This window comes from Coptis chinensis, chromosome 2 (assembly GCF_015680905.1).
Source record: "Coptis chinensis isolate HL-2020 chromosome 2, ASM1568090v1, whole genome shotgun sequence".
NCBI classification, from domain to species: Eukaryota; Viridiplantae; Streptophyta; class Magnoliopsida; order Ranunculales; family Ranunculaceae; genus Coptis; species Coptis chinensis.
In genome coordinates, this window is record NC_141457.1 from 59657940 (window position 1) to 59681394 (window position 23455).

At 36.6% G+C, this 23455-nt stretch overlaps 1 protein-coding gene across 1 annotated transcript; it reads left to right on the forward strand.

The window, feature by feature from the left end:
• The first annotated feature begins 21731 nt into the window (after positions 1 to 21731).
• Positions 21732 to 23048, forward strand: LOC147516889 (uncharacterized). The gene is made up of 2 exons (XM_086593411.1): positions 21732 to 22175; positions 22359 to 23048. Exons 1-2 carry the CDS (start codon positions 21732 to 21734, stop codon positions 23046 to 23048), a joined length of 1134 nt encoding a protein of 377 aa, XP_086449537.1.
• Positions 23049 to 23455: the final 407 nt, after the last annotated feature.

A 23455-nucleotide genomic window follows, 5' to 3' on the forward strand; every position in this document is an offset into this window, starting at 1 on the left:
CAGTATGGTACGAAGTCTAGAATCGGTGAGAGGATGCTAAAGTGAAGGACCCGACACTTCATATGTGATTGACATTCTTTCCATGAGACTACTATCATCTAGAAGTTTGTTTTCCAAGGTAATATGTGGGATGTTCGTATTCATTATTTTTTTCCCCACATACATGAGGTAAAATAGTATACCATCTTCTGAGAGATTCTTTTCTGAGAGTATGACCGGTGAGGATTGAAAGTCGAGATTATCTGTCTAAAGGTAAACTAGGGATTCCGTTTCTTGGATAGGAGAGTATAGGAGATTGACTAAGTACACACATAAGCCTTGATTGAGAATTTTGTCAATTTTTACTATCTCCCATCATAATCTATGAGTCTTTGCAGCAATGTAGTTAGCAATGGAGACCGTCTATTGGAGTAAGCACTAAGTGGGTAAGGAATTTCTCTCTCTAAAAAATATCATTCTTGAACATGCTATTGATTGATTTTGTGGTATATCACCTGAAAATCCTCACGAGACTATAACTCGTCCTTTTTGGGGAACTTAAAGGTTTAAAGCCTTGTTGCATATGGTAAATGCAATCGCGATGTCTGCAAAAGTGAGTTAGGATTTTATTTTTGTTATTAGGATGTGATTTTGATCACTTATCTATTTTTTTTTATCTTATTTGCTAAGAGACTAGCAAAAAGCTAGTTGGGAGTTGTGATAAGTGCTCAAAAAGTGCAATTGAACCCTTGATTATACCTCTTGTTTAGTCATCTTAGTGGACTAATAGTGTTTGTAAGTTATGTTTTATAATTCTACAGGTGAAAAAGAGAGTTTTGTGGAATATTAGAGAAAAAGGGGTAAAACTGAGCAATTCAGAACATTAAGGATCACATGGGAAGCCCGTGGACAATCATGGAGAAGGCCAAGGAATTGAAGCTATTAAAGATGCGACTTGGACCTATTTTAAAGCCTATTTGAAAGCCTAAGGCCAAAGGATTTGTTGCTTGGACCAAAACCCGCAAAAGAGGATAGAATCATAGAGCAAAAGAGGGAAAATAGACTTTTGCGTCTGGGACGCATGGATCGTGCGCCCTGACGTAATGCTCGCATCTGAGACGCATGAAACGACACTGTAGCCACTTCCTTCTCAGTTTTGGAGACAAAGTTAGACTCTGAAAGAAGTTGATTTGTATTAGGAAACAAATGGCAGTTTGGAATGTTTCTAGAACTCATTGTAACCCCTATAAATAGAGGACCTAAATGCCACATGTAATTTGCCAATTCACTTATACTCTTGTCTCCATAACTTGAGGCAGAGAGAGATTAATAATAAAAGATTCGGTTTTAACTAGTCGAGTCTTAATAAATTAGTCTTTCTAGTCTTATGTTCTTTGACTCTTCTTCTTCTCGTTCTTCGTGTTCTTCCTTCTTTATGGAAGGTTAATCTTCTTCTTCAAGGGAGGAGATGAAGCCGATGTTTAAGGTTTAATGATTCTTCTGGTTCATGGTGTTCTTCAATCAAGTTAGTTCTTTATGATTTTAGTTATTAGTTCCATTGCCCACACCAGGGGATGGAAGTATAAAATAGGGTTTATGTTTTGCAATATTAATATCATGCTAGTGTTCTTTACTTTTCTTCTAGTAGTATAGTTCTTTAGAGTTAGGAAAGTATTCTTTGTGTTGCCTTAGAAGGGGTAGCTCAGGGAGTGGCTGCCTAGGGGAAGTATTCTTTGTGTTTGCCTTAAGTGGTGATTCATTGAATGGCCGCCCTATTAGGAAGTACTCCTTGATGTTGCTCTCGGTAATACATTGAATGGCTGCCCGAGCTTACATAAAATGAAAGAAGATATTAATAGAATAAACATAGGAACAACCTTAAGTATAATTAATTGTTAACAATGTTTCATCTAAGAGGGCATCGGCACTCGCTCGATTGTCTAATTGTAGTCTACTTGTAAGAACAACCATGAAGTAGAAGGTCATAAGTCAAAAGTATTGGTGGATTCTAATCTCTTGAATTCCCTCTCCTATAAATTCTCAATAGTTTAGTTAGTTTAGTTTAGTTTAGTACTATATTCTAAAATCTCTACAATCATAGTTTTTAATCCCTCAAACACCTTTTCCAGTCCTGTCATTCACATAACATACACTTAAAAGTGGAACGATACCCTACTCATCCTTTACTTATTAAGGGATAATTAGGTTTTGATATGTTTCTATTTGTTCAACGATCTACATCATCCATATACCATCTACACACAAAAGAAGCAAGGTTACTCACTCAAACTCTAAACAATTTAGGATGAATCTCACTTCTAAAAACTAACTTTTTTGAAGTTACTGCCACTATCTAAAACTTCAAATGGCGCCGCTGCCGGGGATTGAAGGAGTGAGAGTGATTAGTTGAGAATATAATAAGGGAGCATCATTCTCATCCCTCCATTTCTATTTTTTTTCAATGTTTTGTTATTTTATTTTATTGTTTTTCAGTACTGATCTACTTTCTTACAAATCAGGGTGCGAGACAAACAACCTGAAGAGGAGCTGAAGACATAGCTGAAAGACGACCGACGTTCACCAATACGGTAAAGCGACATGTGGCGACCACAAGTAGTGGGCTAGGGGCGACCTTGATCATCTCGATGGCGATGGGTCCATTTTTTTGGGAGCTCAGTTAGTTTTTTATGGATAGTGGCACACCGAGCCCAGATTTTCTAATTGAGTAAGAGAAATCAGTGAACTTGTTTGTAATAGTTAGAGATAAAATGAAAAACAAAAAAAAAATTAGGAAAATTGGTTTTTTATTGATTTCTTATAATGAACATGAGTTAAACTTGGTTTAAGTTATTTACTTACCAAGGGATTAGGGTTTTAATTGTCTTGGAAAGTGCAACTGTGTGAGGCATGTTGTGGATCATAGCTCACACACTATGAATCAACTTGGTAATCAACACTCTAAGTCCATTTGACTCTAGATAATCTAGGTTATTAATATAAAACTAGTTAATTAGATTAGTATAATATTAGTTTAGTTTTAAGTTTGGGCCCTTGAAGGCAAAGTAGTATAAATTGTCAAAAACCCAACTTGAGGGCTTTTTAAGTGTACCTTTATTGTAACTTAAAACAGGGTAATGCTCGAAAGGTTGGGCCTGATTCTCAGATCACGTGCCAACCGACGTCACCTTCTCCTCAAACAGCGTGTAAGCACGGCTTGATAGGTAAATTCTAAACCTCCTCGAAGCCCAAGTAAGAGGATACCTTGTGTGTTCAAGCATGCTTACGTGATTGTTCGAATTTTACTTTCCGCACTGCAATTTACATTCGCACATAAGGTTGAACCCGAGCCACATAACAACCATTGGGAAGTCATTACCCAATGTAGGTAAATTAGACGGTCCTTGGTTCTTGAAAGCCCTATACCAAAAAAATTAATTAAAATCAATCAACTAAAGCCCAAAGTAGTCACACTCTTCCAAAAAAGGACAAAAATATAGCCACGAGGATTTAAAGTAATCAGTTACCAGATTCCGGTGGACCAACTACCTTCCTCACTCCCCTCCACCAGATTCATCATGAGTAAGATTCTTGGTAGCACACCACTTGGTGAAGTGACTGCCTACTTTTCTGAGACGTGTAGTAGAGCCATCCTAGTCTCGCGCCCAGTTGTTCCCTTGAATAGGGCATAGTAAATTATAGACCAAGTAAAATTTAAAAAAAATCCAAAAAAATGAATTTCTATTGTTTGTGCATCATCATTGATTGAGCATTCATGTCCTATCAATATGCATCACAATCGTCATGGAATTACAATGCAAACCCAAAACCTTGTTCTTTTTACGGTAGTCTTTATCAGTGGTTATCCCATTGTCCATCATATACTGAATTCGAGTTTACTATGGGAAATCCTTTCGATTATGAACCTCATTTTTCAAACTTCCCTAGTAACCCATACACTCAAGAGTTTTCCAGTCATGCCGACAATTCATGAAGTTCCACCACAAATAGTCAACCACCATTCATGTATCCATATGGTTATTCAGAGTACGATTTTAACCAAAACCCATTACCATTCACGCCACCATCCATCACAGACCAACTCTAACGGGAGATGGCCAAGTAAACAATACTAACTCAGTAAAGAGCAACTACTTTAAGTTTTCTCCAATCTGATTCAAAAGATTACACATCTGAGACTACTATTATTCCCACCAGTCCAAAACCCATCCAACAAGACAAAGAAGGTGTTATTATAACAAAGACAATTGCTAAAGCCTATCTTGATACTTCTGACCAATTAAAAACCCATCATCTTCCACCTGACTATCGTGTGAATTCCAAATCTTATGAAGATGACTATTTGCCTGAAGTCACAGTTTCTCTCACATGCCTTAATACATCACCACCCATAAATGAGAAAACTCCGACAGAAGAAACTCAAGAGCATGTATTAGACTCTACACATTTGGAAAATGGCATTGAGAATTTTTTTGAAGATCTAGGCAGAGAGGACAAAGAAAATGAAGTGCTTGGAAAATAGGGAATACAATCTACGGTGGAAAGTGGATTTCAATTTAGTTTGGCCATTAAAGACTTATCAATGGAACAAATTTGTGACATTCTTACTATTGCAGATTGATCAGCTCCCAAATGTGCATTTTATTACCCATATATTGCTGCATTATAGTCCCTCTTACGCTTAACGAAAAGACAACTCATAGCTTTTACTGCCTTTTTTAGGTTAAGGAATATTTCAGACCACTTATCATAAAAGCTGTATCTTAACACCAAAAAGAGCCTTAATCACGCTTATTATGAAGACCAATAGCTGCTATGGAAAAGTGTTGAAAAAGTCAAAGTCAACTAGTCAAAGTTAACTGTCAAATGACTCAAATCAGAAGACCAAAGATGGAGGCCTTTATTTCAAATTATGAAGACTTATCCCTAACCTTATCTTGGTCAAGAAGGCACCCATAAAACAAAAGCAAAAGTGAAAGGGGTGAGGTGTCTTGTTTAGAATGGATGAGGGCAAATTTGTAAATGGCAAAAGTAGGGGTATGTAAACAAAAAGCAAAGGAGAGAGAACTCATCCATTATCTTAGGATCCAAACCATTTGGTTTGTTTATTTTCTTGTCTTATTTTTCAATTTATGTTTTTAATTTCCTGTTATTTCATTTCCTTTATTTTAATCAACTTGTTATTTCATTTCCTTTATTTCAATCAACTTGTTATTGTTCTTTGTTTCAATCTTCATCTTGTTTGCTTGTTTCATTTCAATGTTTTAATCAATCTTCATTTCAATATTTTAATCAATCTTCCTTTCATGTTTTCAAGTCATTTTAATCTACAATCAAAGCTTTCAAGTTCATTAGCTTAGAACTATTTTAAGATTCAAGAGTCTACCTTTCTTCTTCTATCTCCCTCACTCAAACTCTAAACAATTTAGGATGAACCTCAACTTCTAAACTCTTTTGAAGTATACTTCCACTAATACTAAAGCTTCACATATATGAACCACAATCTTATGGAAATGCCAAAGCTAGATGAAGAATTCTCTGAGTTCTCGAGATCATGTGAAAAACCACTACCCAACCATCACTATCTAAATTTAACACCTCCTGAAATCTAACCTCCATTCATCAAAAATCTACCAAATTCTGAGGACTACACCACAAAACCAATTCAAAGAAACCTCAAATTCGTACTTAAGCCAATTGCCTTTGAGATCATTCATAATTTTCTAAACCTTCCATATAAAGAGACTTCGCCCAATATACAAATGCAAGAGTCCATCATTTCAGTAGTTGAAAAACCTAGTATGTCCTATTCCCCATCAATTAAGCCTCATAAAGGACATCTACTACCAACCTCTCACTCTTTTGGACAATTCAAACATGACGGGTTATTGCATAAATTCCATGATGGGTTACACAAACATTTTCTTATCATTCTGCATCTTACATTACAAATACATCATTTCATTCTGTTTGGGGGTTTATGCTTTTATATATTTTTCTATAAAGATCCCCAACTATTTAGACTATTAGTATATAGTTAACATCTTATCATCCATCATACGCATAGTCTTAGGGAATCTGACTTAAAACGACCCCACATATAGTCTTGAACATCTTACTATAAAAGATTCATGTTATGTTTTCTCGATGCATTCCATGGGAGTGCATCATTAAGGTAACCGGACCACTCCACTTGGAGTGTGTGGTTGTAAGTGTCAGAACCTTAGTCCACGTATATCTTGCATTTTCTTTGTAAAACATTTTTTACTCATCGTTTGGGTAAGTGTGATCTTATAGAGCGAGTATACAATTTTCTTTTTATTTGTTTTACATTTCTTTTTCAAAATAGTTGTTTTTCTCCATTCTCATAATAGATGGTTCTCGATACATCAATAGTGATGTGATTTTTCCAAAAAAAGAAAATAGGCAATGGATTCCACATAGACCAACCTTTAGAAGTACGCAATCACCATTCTTCTAAGGGCGGTTTGAGGATCAGTTATGTGTTACTAAGGGTCGCATATATCACCATGCATTTTCTGTCTCAGCTTAAACCATATAGATACCAATTGTCCCTTGCTCACCAACATATCATCACATCAACCATCAAATACATTCAGATAAGGACAAGGTACATACAACCATCAGAACAGAGCATTGGTTCCCATCCCATTTTAACCAGAACTACCAAAATCCCCCAAAAAGACCTAGTTCCACCACCCACTAATGTCTAATTAGCTAAACCATTCCATTATGTCTTGCGCAGTAAACAACCAACACACATAACTGAAGCCACAATCTGACTGGATTGGGTTCAATAAAGAGCAGACATGAAAGTTGCCTGAGATTACCTTTTATGATTTGTTTTTAAAAGATTAGCGTCTAGAATCATGGCTTTTGAGTACGAGTATCTTTATAACATCTCTACATAGTTTTCAAAACTAGAGGATATAAAAATGAAAATTATATGCTCCAAAGTAACCAAAATGATACCGGATCAACGTATAATTTTATCTTCTTGTCAAATCCTCGATATGGTTAGAGATACCTTTAGATTGAGAAAAAAAATTCTTAAAAATAAATAAATAAATAAATAAATAAAAAACCACACACACACATTTCATATGTGTCTGTATAGATAGTTGTTTACATACTTTACGTTTCGCACTTTTTATCGTTAGTGCAATAATAATCATGCATGCATGTTAGATCTTCTGTTTCATGCATGTTTTCAAAAATACAAAAAACCCAAACGGATTTTATAGTAGAATAAATATCCTTAGTATAATAAATCATGTATTTCTCATTCTATATCAAACAACCCACGCCCCAAACTTATTTAGGGGTGGCGTATTTTCATCACGAAGAATATAATACAGGTGTATCACCATTTTTGCTAATGTTTCTGTGGTAATCTCTTTCCTTATCTCTTCATACTTTGAGGACAAAGCATAGTTCTATTTGGGGGTGGTATAGTAATATTTTGTAAAAACTATGCATTTTCTATATATTAGATATAATAGTATATTTCTTCCTTTCTAAAAAAAACGAAAAAGACCAAAAATGTTTTTCCATTTAGTATTAAAAAGTCTTGTTTCCTTTTTCTAGGATGAATAAAAAGTTTAGAAGTCTCATTATAGCAATAGAGTAAGGACTTGTTCTTCGTACTTAGACTAATATACGTACAATAGTTTCTACATCTTTTCATGAATGGCATGCATCAGGATTTGTTTGTATATAGCAGTGACTTTCTGAAGCCAAGATTAGAACAATTGAGTTCTATATCCTGTGAGAATCTAGCCAAAAGCCTCATCTGAATGATTATTGAGTGATGACACAAAGGATTTCTGGATAGAAAGACCACAAGTACACTTGCTTGATCACCACGCCATATCGTTTGAGAGAATTTAGGCACTTTTTGGATTGATATAGCCAAATAAACGTTAAAACCCCAAAATGATAGTTTTCCTCTAGTTATCCCTCTTGAGCCTTCACCTTTTTCTACAAGCCTTTTTATTTTTCACCAAAAATTCCTAACCCGTTACAACACACAATATAAAACTTACCCAACTGACAAGTTGAGAACTGGATGGATATCAGAAAAAGAGAATAGAGGACCTTGTTAAAAAACAGAACAGTTATTTGCTTCAAAAAGAAAAGATAAGAAAGATAAGAAAAGCAATACCTATCAAAAACCAAAAACTCCAAAAATTCAAAGGAGTCAAAACAATCGAATCTCCCAAAAGTTCAAAATCAAAATGAGACAATATCAAAAACAAACAAAAGCAAAGTTAGAACTCCTAAAATTCAAAATCATATGGAGTCACAAAGCCAAAGGGTTAAAGAATGTATCACAATTCGGAAGCAAAAGAACAAAACGAGGTTCTTCTCTGGTTACAAGTATCTTGAAGACCCAGTTCTCAATTTATCAGATTTTGTTTTCCCTTCCTTTTTCTTTCTAAACCATCACCCTAGTCCCTTAACTCTTAATAAAAGACCTCTAGCTCGATTAGGAATAAGATGGTGTGATAGTAAGTGGCAAGCGTGATCAATCAACCCCGGTTTCTTTAGACGTCATTTGCGTATGCGAGGAATATAAGTGCCCACTGCACGCACTTGAGAGAATGAACCTTGAGTGAATCTATCAGAGTGTTGTGATTGTAGCACACCCCTGTGAGAACCCACCTTAAGGAAGCTCTCCAAAAGCCTTGGAAACAACTATGCTTTTGCATTTCATTGCTCATGTTTTGTACATTTATCTTTATATGATTAAATTATTGTATATATTTTATTCTAAGTTCAAAGGAGCTTGTCCTTATTCACCGCTAATGAGATGGATGAACCTCTGAGAATAAATAAGGAAACATGACCCTTTGTACTAAATAGAAAAAATTTGTGAGTACCTTCACTAGAAAACTCTCACGAAGCTTAAAGCTCGTCCACTAGGGAATTTCTAGTGGTTCAAGGCCTTGTTGCATATGGTCAATGCAATTGCACTCTGCGAAACGAGATTAGTTTAACTTATAAAAAATCACTCATTTGTGATCTTAGTTTTTTCTCTTATCCTTGCTTGAGGACAAGCAAGATGCTATCTTTGGGTGGTGATAAGCTCCCAAATGTGCATTTTATTACCCATATATTGCTACATTACAGCCTTTCTTACGCTTAACGAAAAGACAACTCATAGCTTTTACTGCCTTTTTCATGTTAATGAGTATTTCAGACCACTTATCATAAAAGTTGCGTCTTAACACCAAAAGGAGCCTTAATCACGCTTATTATGAAGACTAGAAGATGTTATGGAAAAGTGCTGAAAAAGTCAAAGTCAACAGTCAACAGTCAAAGGTCAAGGTCAAAAGTCAAAGCCTTCAAATGAGAAGACTAGAGGTGGAGGCCCTTATCTCAAAATATGTTGACTTTCTCCCTAAACCTATCTTGGTCAAGAAGGCACCAAAAAGCAAAAGTGATGTGTGAGGTGTTTTATTTGTAATGGAGAAGGGCAAATCTGTAAAAGGCAAAAATAGGGGTATATAAGCAAAAAACAAGGGAGAGAGAAACCATCCATTGTTTTCGTATCCAAACCATTTGATTTGTTTAATTTCTTGTCTTCTTTTTCAATTCATGTTTTTACTTTATTCTTGTTTTATTTCCTTTCAATCAATCTTATTTACTTGTTTTTATTTCCTTTCAATCAATCTTTGTTACTTGTTTTATTTCCTTTCAATCAATCTTGTTTACTTGTCCTTATTTCAAGTTTTAATCAATCTTCCTTCCATGTTTTAAAGTTATTTCAATACAAACAATCAAAGCTTTAAAGTTTTCATTAGCTTAGAACCATTTTAATCCATACAAGAGTCTACATTTCTGTAGGAACCGTTATTTCAGAATGAATATTTCTACAAACCGTGAAAACCATGTGCAGCGGAATTAATGGTTCTCACAATTTTAGATTAGAAAACATACCTGTAAATCCAGCTAAGATAACTCTGAGAATCTAATAGCTATGAAATCAGCAACCACCTCTTGATCTTCTGTTATATTCCTTTCAATAGATTGGACGTTGTGTGGGCAATGATTTACCAACCCCCTTCTTTCTCACAAAGCTAGAACCAATTTTGGATCTATCTTTTCTTGCCTCTCTTTTCAATCCAGATAAATAGTGAATTTCGGCCAAGAAGAAAGGTTTCTATTTATAGGCTACAACAGGGACCATAAAGAGAAATTATGGTTGGGCCTCTTGACGGGCTTGGGCTTCCCATGTTCTCCCAGAACACACGGCCCAAGTCCGTCAACAAATGGCTTATTCCACTAAAGACCATTGTTGCACTACCGCCCTAATCCCAAATTACGTGTTACGTTTATGGGCTCCATATTATATGCTCGTTAATCTCCCTGTGTTTAAGATATCGAATGTCCGTTGATTAAGTCAAGTTACTGACAACTACACTAATCAACTTCTTATGTTCTTGAGTAGTACCACTCAACCTCATTGTCATGTCGGATCAAATCCACCTACAGGGTTTACATGACAATCCTTATGAGCTCCTCAAAGGGACATCATCAGCCCGACTTCTTGCGGGACACGGATTCCTTCTATAATCAACAACACACCTTACATACAATGTCATTACCCAATACATCGAGTTTGTTGATTCACAAATAAATCTCACTCATTGATGATTTAAAGCAATGTACAATGCACATAAGTGCCCGTTATTATATCCGGATTAAGAGGACAAGTATCCATAATAACAGAGGCGTTTGTTCTCTTATATAGTCAATATAAAGAGAAACAACCTAACTTGGTCCTGTTCAATACACACAAAGTGTACTAGTGTAATCCTATAGTCAAGATAGACTAATACCATATTATACTACAACCGTACCAATGGTTTGTCCAAATACATCTAGGTTGTGAACGATTATTTATACTTTATAAGGTACTAATGATATGATCTTATGTGTATCCACACCATATCATCTACAACATAAAGTATTAGACACATGCATATAACTAATAACATATATATTGTGCATAACATTTGCCCATATGATTTTCATTCAAAATATAAAGAATTAAAGCTATTACAAAAGTAATGCTTTTAGTATATAACCCTATCAATTTCTTCTTCACATCTCCTTCACTCAAACTCTAAACAATTTAGGATGAACCTCACTTCTAAAAACTAACTCTTTTGAAGTTACTACCACTATCTAAAACTTCAATAGGTTTTAGAGAATGCCATATTTTGTGCTAAAGACCTCCATCTCTGGTTTTCTAAGTTGAGGGCTTTGACCGTTGACTTTGATCTTTGGCTTTGACATTTTCATAGAAGCTTCTGGTCTTCATAATAAGCGTGATTAAGGCTCATTTTGGTGCTAAGATGCAGTTTTCATGATAAGTGGTCTGAAATTCTCTCTGTAACCTGAAAAAGGCAATAAAAGTTATGAGTTGTCTTTTCATTAAACATAAGAAGGGCTGTAATGCAGTAATATAAGGGTAATAAAATGCACATTTGGGAGCTGATCACAACCTTGACCTCCACTAGGGCATCTGTAGCATCGAACCCCCAGTGATGCATGATCCCAGTAACCAGCACTAGTATAGGGGCGGTGGACTTCTTGGGTTAGTTTGCAGAGTTGCTCCCAAATGAAGGAGACGATGCAAAAGCTGTTCTTCTGCTCTTGAAGAATCCATAGAATATGGAGCATCGCCTTACCGATATCAGAGGGCTTGACTGAGTCTACCAAGTTTTAGGCTGTCCATTGAGATACGGACAACTGATTCTTCTGTAGCGAACTCTGAAACGTACAGTGTGACTTGGGGTTTTTCACCCCCTCGAGAAGAGTCTCGGCCATCATCACATCGATGGTCTTGTGGTCTGGGGACTATTCCTCCTGTGTATAGACCTTGAGAGGAATCTCCAAAACCTCACTCACCACTTCCTTAGTGAGCTCAAGCGTGCATCTATCCTTGACAACCATGTTGTGGTCATCCTCCTCTCTATGCATGTGATTATAAAACGAAAGAGTAAGAGAGGGAGAATAACTCACACCTTCCAACAAAACTAAGGGTTCCCATCCTCTTCTTCTAATCTCAACCTTGAAGTGCACTTCAAATATATCATAATTGAATAGGTTTTGAAAATTTTGCTTCGGCATAATTTTTAGAACTCGCACCATTTAGAGTAGGGATTGATGAAATTGGGTTTTCTGATTGGAATGGGGGTTAAAAATTGAGGTGGTGGTGTGTATGGGTGAGCGGGTAGTCGCGTGCTTATGAAAGGCGGACGCGCTTACAATTAGGTGCGGTTTGGATTTAGGAATTTAGGGAAGATGGAGACGGTCGGGCGGTCACGTGCTTTATAAGGGTTTGATGGCATGTGCCTTACACGTGCCTCTTTAAGTGTTTTGAAATTTTGGCCCAAGCCCAAATGAAATCAGCTAATTCCGATCATATCATTTTTTTTTTTTGAACGGCAAGCAGGGTTTTTGAGAGGTCCCTTACCCCTATTTTATTCATAATAAAATCATAGCTCAGTTACATTCTTACATATTCTTTGCCCGTGGCATCATCATATATAATCTTTTTTACATCCTCTGAAAAAGAACTAAGATTATATTCTATATAACTAACAGTAGGTAAGGTAGATGCTAGTATATTTGCTAGTTTATTTGTTTCTCTAAATACATGCATAATTGAAAATTCTTCTAGCCGTTCTATCATGTCATGTATCTCTTTCATCATGTGATGTGCCCTCCATGGGTATTGCGCTTTATCCTTCATGTACGCTGTTACACAAGTCGAGTCTGTTTGCGCCCTCATTCTTTGATATCCTTTTTGCAATCCAAGTCTCAGCCCTTGTTCAAGCCCTTGCAATTCAATCAAGTCTATTGAATCATAGTCTGCTTTGCCATGTGCTGCTGCAATTCCGATCATATCATTAGTGCCTTGCCAACTTCAAAAGCCGATCCGCGCTTCGTTACTCGTCCGATCTTGACCCGTGAGGTACTAAAACGATCAGCATCAAAAATGTCATGCAACAATGTATGGTACACTCACATCCAATGGTGAATAAAAAATAAAGGAAAGAAAAAAACGAAAAAGAGTTGTAGGGAAAAATATACACAAACGAAAGAAGGAAAATTTTAATTAATTTTTTTTTGGGTTTTTGAATATGAACTGAAAGTTTAAAAAGGTGGGTCGTTTTAAGTCAGATTCCCAAGATTTTGAAGTTTTTGAAAACTTTAGTCAATCCCAACCTGATGGTTGGATTACTCTCTTCAACTGTGCTCGATAAGCAGGTGGCTAACACAAGAAATTCTTGAAAATTGAATTTTCACTATGAGGTTGAAGACCAGGGCAAGTTGGTTTTGACAGTTCGAGCACCAGCCTTCTCTCATAGCGCATCTCTTATGTGTGTATGAACTTTTACCCAACCTAGGAATGTTTTTTGGTATATATGTCCATATCTTCAGCTACAGTTCTTTAGGAAGTGCTCGCACATAATTATTGAAACTTATCCATCTAGTCTTGCTAGGTGGAGGGTTTTTGTTCCTAACGGAAGACATTTTTGACAATTTTTGAAAGTTTTGAGAAAGAGAGAGGTTGGGAATGGAAAAGATTTTGAGAAGAAAAGTAAAATTTTTGAAAATTTTGTACAAGTTTGAGTCTTTTAACGTCAGATTCTGGAGACAAATAGAGAGGTGGAGTCAAAAAATAGAATTACACATAGAATAGTATCACTTTGGGTTACTCTATTTGTTTAATTCTCATTTGGAGACGCCTCGTTTTTTTTTTCAAGCAAAAGATATCTCTAACCATATAGAGGTTTTTACAAGAAGATAAAATTATACGTGAATCCGGTATCATTTTGGTTATTTTGGGGCGTATGATTTTCATTTTTATATCCTCTAGTTTTGAAAACTAAGGTGAGATGTTTTAAGGAACCCATACTTCAAAAGTTGTGATTCTAAACGCTAATTTTCTTTGTAGAAAACAAACCATACAGATATTCTTAGGCAACTTTCGTGTCGGCTCTGGGGCGAACCCAATCTAGACAAACAGAGCTTCAGCTACGCGAGTTGGGGGATTTACTGTGCAAGACATAGAATGTCCTAACCCAGCGAATAGATCAGTGCTATAGGCGACCCTTAGTAAGCAAAAATTGGTCTCAAACCGCCCCTAGATTGCATTGTTCTAGGGGTTGGTCTGTGTAAAATTCATTGCCCGTTTTTCTTTTAAAAAATCACATGACTATTGATGTATCAAGAATTTTGCATTAAAGAACAGAGAAAACAACTCTTTTTTAAAAAGAAGTGTAAAATAAAGAAAGGAAAAATTGTATACTTACTCCACAAGTTCACACTTACTCAAACAACGAGTAAAAAGTGTTTTACAAAAAATATGTGAGATACGTAGACTAAGGCATTGAAACTTACAACCACACACTCCAAGGGGATTGGTCCGGTTACCTTATTGATGTATTCCTTTTGAAGCAAAAGGTGGAATGGAATGGAGAAGGAATACATCGTGGAAAAGATGTAGATGGAATGATTATGAAAGAGTTTTTAGTGCTCCAGCTTTGTTCACATCACTTGTTGCTTCAAAGACTGTGTTTGTTGGTTTAGGATTTGGAATAGCTTAATATGGGAACACACCTTTTTGGGTTTTGTCTAAGGCTAACATGTTTAGATATTGTTGCATGGATGCTATGATTTGGGTTTGTTGTTGTATGACAGATAGCATTATCTCGGTGGGCTTATCTGTTTGGAAACTAGTTGATGGTGTAATGGGAACTAGGTCTCTTTGGTTGTTGATAGGTGGGTTTTGGTAGTTCTGGTTAAAATGGGATGGAACCAATGCTCTGTTATAGGTACCTTGTCCTTGTCTGAATGCATTTGGTGGCTTATTGAAGCCTAGAGGTAGATAGGTTTGTGGATTATTGGTCCATGCGAAGTTTAGATGTTGTCTCCGTGGTGCATTTGGTACATTGAAAGAACACACTTCTTCTGGTTGAAGTGATGATAGGTTTGTGAATCAATGGACAAGCGGCATCTATATGATTTAAGCTTAAATAGAAATTACATGGTGAGGTATTTATATATATGACAAGATGAGGAGTTTGGTCTTTTGGTTTCGTTGTGAGGGCATCTATTTTTCTTATGAGGGTTTCGATTAAGGTTTTGATCTCTGGATCAGATTTCACCTCAAAAATACCACTAGCCATAGATGTATTGGGTTGAGATGTTCTGGAATTGTTTATGTTGCCCCAATGGGAACTCTTTTCGGCTTGGTTTTCAAGAAAGGTTAAGGCTTCGATTGCACCTCTATCCAAAAAATTACCATTACTCATGATGTCGAGGGTTACTTTGTGTTCTTGGAGAAGACCTTTGAAGAAACATTGGACAAGAGTGGATTTTTCTAGTTTATGGTGAGGACATGAATGGAGTAGATCAGAGAATCTATCCCATGTTTTGGAAAATGTCTCACTCGGACTCTATTTGAAGAACTGTATCTTATTTCTTATCTCTTATGTTTTCTTCGACGGAAAGTACTTCTTCATGAAGGAGAACACAACCCTTTCCCATGTATCCAAAGAATCGGGCTCTGAGAAAGAAGTCATGCGTGACTCTTACCAGCTAGAGTGAAAGAAAACACTCATAGCTTCACTTGATTGTCAGTGATGCCCGAATAATGGAAAGTATTACATACTTCATGTATCCTACGTAGATGTTCGTACGGTAACTCATGTTCAAACCTGTGGAATATAAGTAGAAGATTGAACACATTCGGTGGAATACGAAAGTCGCTCGTGAGCGGTGTGAATCGTATGCAAGATGGAGGCCCATCTTGCAACGGTGTGTAGAAGTTGGAGGGAGGCTCTTCCACTTGCACTACCTCGTCGGCCATCTTAATAGGTGGAGGGCCAGAAATCAAAGATTGTCTAGGTCGATGTGCTCTCTTACTTGAGTAAGTTTTATTTTTACTAATACTTGAAGTGCCTGAACGTAGTATCATGCACTTTTAACAAGAAAACAAAACTATCCTAACATGCGCAAATGATGCAAGGTATGCTCAAACAATCGAAATTCATTTTTGCAAGTATAGAGTTTTGAAAACTTTGTTTGGTCTATAATTTTACTATACCCTGTTCAAAGGAATAATTGGGCACGAGACTAGGATGGCTCTACTACACGGCTCAAAAGAGTAGGCAATCACTTCACCAAGTGGTGTGCTACCAAGAATCTCACTCACGATGAATCTGGGAGAGGGGAGTGAGGAAGGTAGTTGGTCCACCGGAATCTGGTAACTGATTACTCTAAATCTTCATGGCTATATTTTTTGTCCCTTTCTGAAGGATCGTGACTACTTGGGCTCTAGTTGATTGATTTTAATTCATTTGTTTGGTCTAGGGCTTCAAAAATCAAGCATTGTCCAATTTATCTACGTTAGGGAATGACTTCCCAATAGTTGTTATGTGGCTCGAGTTCAGCCTTATACGTGAATGTAAATTGCAGTGCATAAATTAAATTTAAAACAATCATGTAAACATGTTTGAACACACAAGGTATCCTCTTACATGGGCTTTGAGGAGGTTTAGAATTTACCTCTCAAGTCGTGCTTACACATTGCCTGAGGAGAAGGCGACGTTAGTTGGCGCGTGATCTGAGAATCAGGCCCAACCGTTCGAGCTTTTCTCTATTTTATATACAAATAAGGTCTGCTAAAAAAGCGCCAAATTGTGGGCTTTTAATAATTAAACAACTTTGCCTTCAAGGACCCAAAACTTAAAAGTAATAAACTAATACTAATATTAATCTAATATATTAACTAGTTTAGATGGATTACCTAGATTAACTAGAGCTAAACCTAGTTAGAGTGTTGATTACCAAGTTGATTCATAGTGTGTGAGCTTATGATTCATGACTCGCCTAGCACACTTGAACTTCCCAAGGCAATGAAAACTCTAATCTCTTTGTAAGTTTAGAACTTCAACCAAGTGTTCACTTATGTTCATCCACATAATCAATCAAAAACTCATTTTTTTTCTTTGTTTTTCGTTTTTCTCTTTTTTTCTTTTTTTTTTTTATCTGTATCTATTACAAACAAGTTCCACTTATTTATGTTATTCTATTACAAAATCTAGAGCTTTAGTTACAATCATGAATCAAAATCGATCAAACTATGAAAAAATAGGACGCTGGTGTGCTGAGGTGGTTGGGCGATCGCACACAATAGGTGGTACGGATGCACGTGCGGTCACCCATCTGGTTTCGACCAAGTTCAGTCGCCTTCCGTTAGCAGCTTCAGCCCCTTTACATATGTTCAATCTTGAACCTAGATTTGCAAGAAAGTAAGTCAGTACTGAAAAATAACGAAATAAATTAACGAAAATTAAAAAACAAGAAGTGAAAAGGTGAGAGTGATATTTCCCTCCTTGGATGCTCAACCAAGCATCCTTGCTCCTTCAATCCATGACGGTGGTGCCATTTGGTGTTAGTATTGTGGTTAGTATCTCAAAGTTGTTGATGTGGTTCCCCATAAATTGTTTATAGCTTGGATGAATGGGAGTTAAGAAGATGGAAAGGTAGTTTTCTTAGCTTAAGACTTGTATTGGTTGATCTATTTGTATTGAATACTTGAAAAACTTGTTGAATGAAAGATTGAAAGCACAAACATTGAAGAAATGAAATGATTGATTGAAAGAAAGAACAACAAATAAGAAATGATTGCTTGATTGAATAACAAAAGTAAATAACAAAATTGAAAATTAAGAACAAACGACACTAGAATAAGTCTAGGTGCATTCTCTCTCCCTAGCTTTTAGTTCTAATACCCCTACTTTATACAAATGACTGATTTGCCCTCTTCCATTGCATTTGAGACACCTCACCATGTTTACTTTATGCTTTTCCTTTCTGATTTTTCCTTTTGTTTTTTGATAACTTCTTGATCAAGCTAGGTATAGAGAAAGCCTTCTTCTGTTTCAAGGACATCTATCTCTGATCTTCTGAAAGAAGGACTTGACTTTCAGCCCTCTAGTGTGGAGTCCTTGACCTTTGACTTTGACTTTGACTTTTTCAACACTTTTTCATAGCAGCTTCGGGTCCTCATAATAAGCATAAATAAGGCTCCTTTGGGTGCTAAGATGCAGCTTTGATGATAAGTGGTCTGAATTGCTCTATAACCTGAAAAATGCAATAAAAGCTATGAGTTGTCTTTTCATTATGCGTAAGAAGGGTTGTAATGTAGTAATGTAAGGGTAATAAAATGCACATTTGGGAGCTGATCACTGGGCTGTTTTGGAATTATTTATGTCGCCCCAATGGGTACACTTTTTAGCTTAGTTTTCAAGAAAGATTAAAGCTTCGGTTGCACCACCATACCTCTATCCAAAAAATTACCATTACTCATGATGCCAAGGGTTACTTTGTATTCTTTGAGAAAACCTTTGAAGAAACATTGGACAAGAGTAGATTTTTCTAGTTTATGGTGAGGACATGAATGGAGTAGGTCAGAGAATATATCCCATGCTTTGGAAAATGTCTCACTCGGACTCTGTCTGAAGAACTGTATCTTGCTTCTTATCTCATCTGTTTTCTTCGGCGGAAAATACTTCTTAATGAAGGAGAACATAACCTTTTCCTATGTATCGAAAGAATCAGGCTTCTGAGAAAGAAGCCAAGCATGACTCTTACCAGCTAGAGTGAAAGGAAACACTCGTAGCTTCACTTGATTGTCGGTGACGCCTGGATGGTGGAAAGTATTGCCTACTTCATGTAGTAGGCACAGATGTTCATACGATAACTCGTGTTCAAACTCGTGGAAAATTGAACACATTCAAGTTTGTTCTTCAAGTTTCAATCCAAGTTGTTCTTCAGTAAAAGTTTCCATTCAAGTTGTTATTTAAGTTTCAATCTAAGTTTTCACTCATCAATACAAGTTTTTCCATTTAAGTTTTAGTCAAGTTTCAATACAAGTTTTCATTCTTTCAAAAACAAGTCATGAACTTTAAGGATACTACCTTCTCACCTTCATAAACTCTCATCAATCTATCTCTAAAAATTTATGGTGAACCTCAACTAATCCCTCAACACTATACTACTACTTCACCCCACTACAATGCAGTATAATAGTATCAAAAGCCCCGGTCTTCCTCCTTCCACCAACCCACATCATGAATAATCATACACAACTTTAGTAGAAAAAAAAATGGTCCTACATTAATGTGCATGGGATGTCCGACTAATTGTCTTCCACTTTCTCCCATCTTCAAGTGGGAAAGTATGTAGGAGAAATCAACAAACAAACAACAATTGAATTAATGGAAGCAAAAGAAACTTGAATAGTCCTCGATAAGTTTTTCTTCTCCTTCCTTCTACTTCAGTTTTCATTATTATTACCCCATATCTCATCATTTGACCTTCTGAAGAATAACAATTTGGTACCCCATGCCAATTCAAATTAAGTTCAAACTTTGTTGTGTAATAATACTATATGCAAATTACAACTTCATTATGCAAAGGACATTTTGTTTTGGAGGATGAAAATTTATGTGTCTATTTCAGATGAAAAATTTGTCGTGGGCAAATATCATCAACCCAATATTCTAGCCCGAATATCGTAACTAACTTGAAATATTGACATAACTGTCGATATCTTGCGCATAAGTTTATGATTACAGGAACAAGCGGGGAAAGGAAAGAGAAGAAGGAGAATGGACACGTGTCAAGATAGGATTGTGCACTACTATAGCTGGAAGACTATATAAAGCGATGATCAAGAGAAAGAAAGACATTGGATTCATTATAGAAATACTTGTAAAACCAGAGCGAAACAGTGAGAGAGAGCGACTTTGTAACCACCATTAATGATGAATACTAAAGCTTGAGTTTTATTTCTTTCCTATTATCAATTCAATCCAAACTTATTCAATTCATACCTGATCTTAGAAGAAGATACTTGATCACTACATTGGCGCCGTCCGTGATTCAAAGACAAGAAAAGATCTTTCTTTTCTTCTTTCTTCGAAGATCGAATCTAAGGGTAAAAGTTTTGAGATACATAATAATTGGGTGTGTTCAAGAAGATTCTGTTAGATCAGTGAAGTTGTGTAAGGAAATATTCATTTTCTTGTCAAGATGCCTCCAAAAGCATGCTACAGCAAGTAAAACAATGATGGTTAATGAAGGGAGTACTTCTCAAGCAGCATCCAAGAAAGAGGAAATAATAACAAGGCGATCGGTAAGTAGATTGATGGAAGAAGTAGATGAGATACATGAAGAAGAGGTATCTTTAAAAACCTTGTTGAGAAGGTTGGAAGATTTGGAAAAGCATAACAAAGTTTAATGGCTGAAAACAAAGCTGTGAGAGAAAAGAATGAGAAGCGTGCAGTAGATGCTATGTACGAGAAAGATGGCGAGGAGTCGAGTTCAGGCACTCCAGTGGTGAGGAAGAGTCATATTGAGGAAGTAAGAAAAAACCACCTTGAAAAGGTGCAATCAGTAGCGAAATCGACACCGAAAGTGGTGCAAGAGGAAGAGATAAAAGCACCAATTACAAAGGAAATGGTGCAGGAGATGATGCAGAGGCAATTTGGGGACAAGCTCCTAGAAAAGGTATCAGCCTCGATTCATAAATTGGCAGATGATGTAAGTAGAAACCCGTTGAAAAAGAAAGTAGAGAAGGTGCCATTACCTCCAAAATTCAAGAATCCAAAGTTCACCCATTATGATGGGACCACTGACCCCATGGACCATCTCTTTAACTATCAACACCAGTTCTCAATATATCATGGAACGGAGTATTGATTCAGTACTATATCGATCATTTTCTTCGAGCCTTAAAGGCAAATCATTGAAGTGGTTCTGTACAATACCTTAAGGGACCATTCCATGTTTTCGTGAAATCGAAGAAAGATTCCTCACCAATTATGGTCATCAGAGGGTGAAGCCAAAACAGGTGTCGATTCTATTCCAGCTGAAACAAGGGAAGAAGGAGTCGTTGAAGGATTTCTTGGCGAGATTTAAGGCCGAAACTCAATCGGTCAAAAGGCTTGACGAGGTTGAAATAACAGCCGCCATGGCTTTCCAAACAGGTGTGATACCTAGATCATATATGCACAAATATCTCTTGTGAAAAGAAGTTAAAAGTCTACAAGAGTTGTATGACAAAGCTGACAGAGATATTAGAGTGTAAGAAGGTATAAATGCAACCACTGTGCAAACTGTATTGCAAGTGTCAGAGATAGGAAAGAGTGACAAAGATAATGGAGATCGACACGAGAGTCAAGATCCCTCAAGGTCAGATAACAAAAGACCTCAGGAGCATTATACAAATTGGGATAATCAACCATAACAAAGAAGGAAATATGAGAGGACACTGAAAGAAGAGCTAGATCCTAGTAATTTTATCGCCATCAATACCACACCGGAAGATATATTAAGGAGGATTGCAAAAGAAGATTTCGTGACCTGGCCAAAATACACTCTCAGGGAGATGAAGGGCAAGCCTTACTGTCAATTCCACAAGATTGAGAACCATGAGAGAAACAAATGCTTGCAGTTATTAAAAAAAATTGATAGACTAATAAAGGATGGGAAGTTGCGAGAATTCAAGGCTGATGTCAGACTCGTAGAAACAACAACAATACATGATAAACTACAAAGGGGAAATACCATAGAAGAAAATCATGAGAGATAAAATAAGAAAGATTTCAACGGTAAAAGAAATGCTCGAGGTCAATGTCGAGCTTGTTCCAGTAAGTCAGAGTCTGGTATCGGCTAGCATCCCAGGAGCAATTATGCTCGTACCAGATGACCTGTCTAAGGTGATGTTACCGCATGATAATGCATTATTAATCACTTTGCGTATCTCTAGATATGATGTGCAAAAGATACTCGTGGATTGTGGTAGTTTTGTGAATATTTTATTTTGGAAAGCATTCACAGGTATTGGTCTCGATGAGACTCATCTAAAGCCACCACAATTCAATTTGTTCAGGTTTAATGGAAGCTCTACCAAGCCCGTTGGGAAAATAAAATTGCCAATTCAGGCGGGACCTCAGACAATGATGATGAAGTTTGTGGTCATAAAGCATCAATCCCATCACAATGTAATACTTGGTAGAAAGTGGAAGCACGATATGCGTGCTGTTCCAAGTACATTCTACCAGGTAATCAGATTTCCCACAGTGTATGGCTTGCACCAAATTAGGGGGGATCAGTCGGAGTCAAAAAAGTGTAATTTCGTCACTGTAAAAGGGATGATGAAGGGAAAAAGTCAAGACACTGGGGGCGCCTTGGAAAGCTCTAACTAGCAGTTATAGCAAGCTTTACCTACCAACACCGATATGCAGATACATGAGCAGGTAAAGTTCACACGAGAGATAAAGCAAAATGAAGAACCCTGGGAAATAAAAACAATAGAGGCGGTGGAAAAAATTGATATTGGTACAGGAGAAAGTAAGCGTCATACGTTTATTGGTACAGAAATGTCTGCCACTATAAGAAATGAGTTGATGGTCTTTTTGAAAGAGAATCAGAATGTTTTTGCATGGTCAATGTTGGACCTCACCGGTATCGACCCAACTATATGTTCACACAAGCTGAATATGGAAGAAAATGCAACTCTGGTTCATCAAAAGCATCGAAAGGTTAGACCAATGTACGAAGAAGCGGTGCAAGCTGAGATACAAAAGATGTTAAATAATGGCATAATCATAAAAGTGGATCATTCTCAATGGGTGGCGAACATAGTAGTAGTGCCCAAGAAGGATGGTAGAGTTCGAATTTGCGTTGACTTTACCGATGTAAATAAGAAGTGTCATAAAGATCATTATCCGATGCCAAGGATAAATGAGTTGGTTGATCGAACAACTGGTTTCGAATTAATCAGTTTCTGTGATAGATATTCAGGATATTTTCAGATTCTAATGCCTATTATAGATCAACTCAAAACGGCATTCGTCGTTAATGGAGATATATACTGTTTCATCATAATGCCATTTGGGTTGAAAAATGCTGGAGCTACTTATCAAAGGTTATAAATGCTGGAGCTACTTATCAAAATGTTGGAGCTACTTAAGAAGCTCATAAAACGAATTGTCGAGGTGTATATCGATGATATGGTTATAAATTCCATGAAAGCTGAAGATCATGTGAAGGACCTCGATACTGTATTTCTAATATTGTGAGAATTTAACATGAAGCTTAACCCAGAGAAGTCTACTTTTGGGGTCAGCTCTGGAAAATTCTTGGGGTATATTGTTACCAAGTGAGGCATCGACGCTAATCCTAATCAGATACGAGCACTTCAGCAAATACCATCTCCAACAACTAGAAAGTAGATACAAAGGCTGACTGGAAGAATAGCTGCGCTCAACATATTCATATCCAAAAACTCTAATCGATGTTAGCCACTTTTCAAGTTGCTTAAAAAGAATACTAAATTATG

Coding starts and splice junctions, on each gene's coding strand:
- LOC147516889 (XM_086593411.1), top strand. CDS start 21,732: ATGCTCGAGGTCAATGTCGAGCTTGTTCCAGTAAGTCAGAGTCTGGTA. Junction 22,176..22,358: donor TTCCAAGTACATTCTACCAG/GTAATCAGATTT, acceptor ACCGATATGCAG/ATACATGAGCAGGTAAAGTT.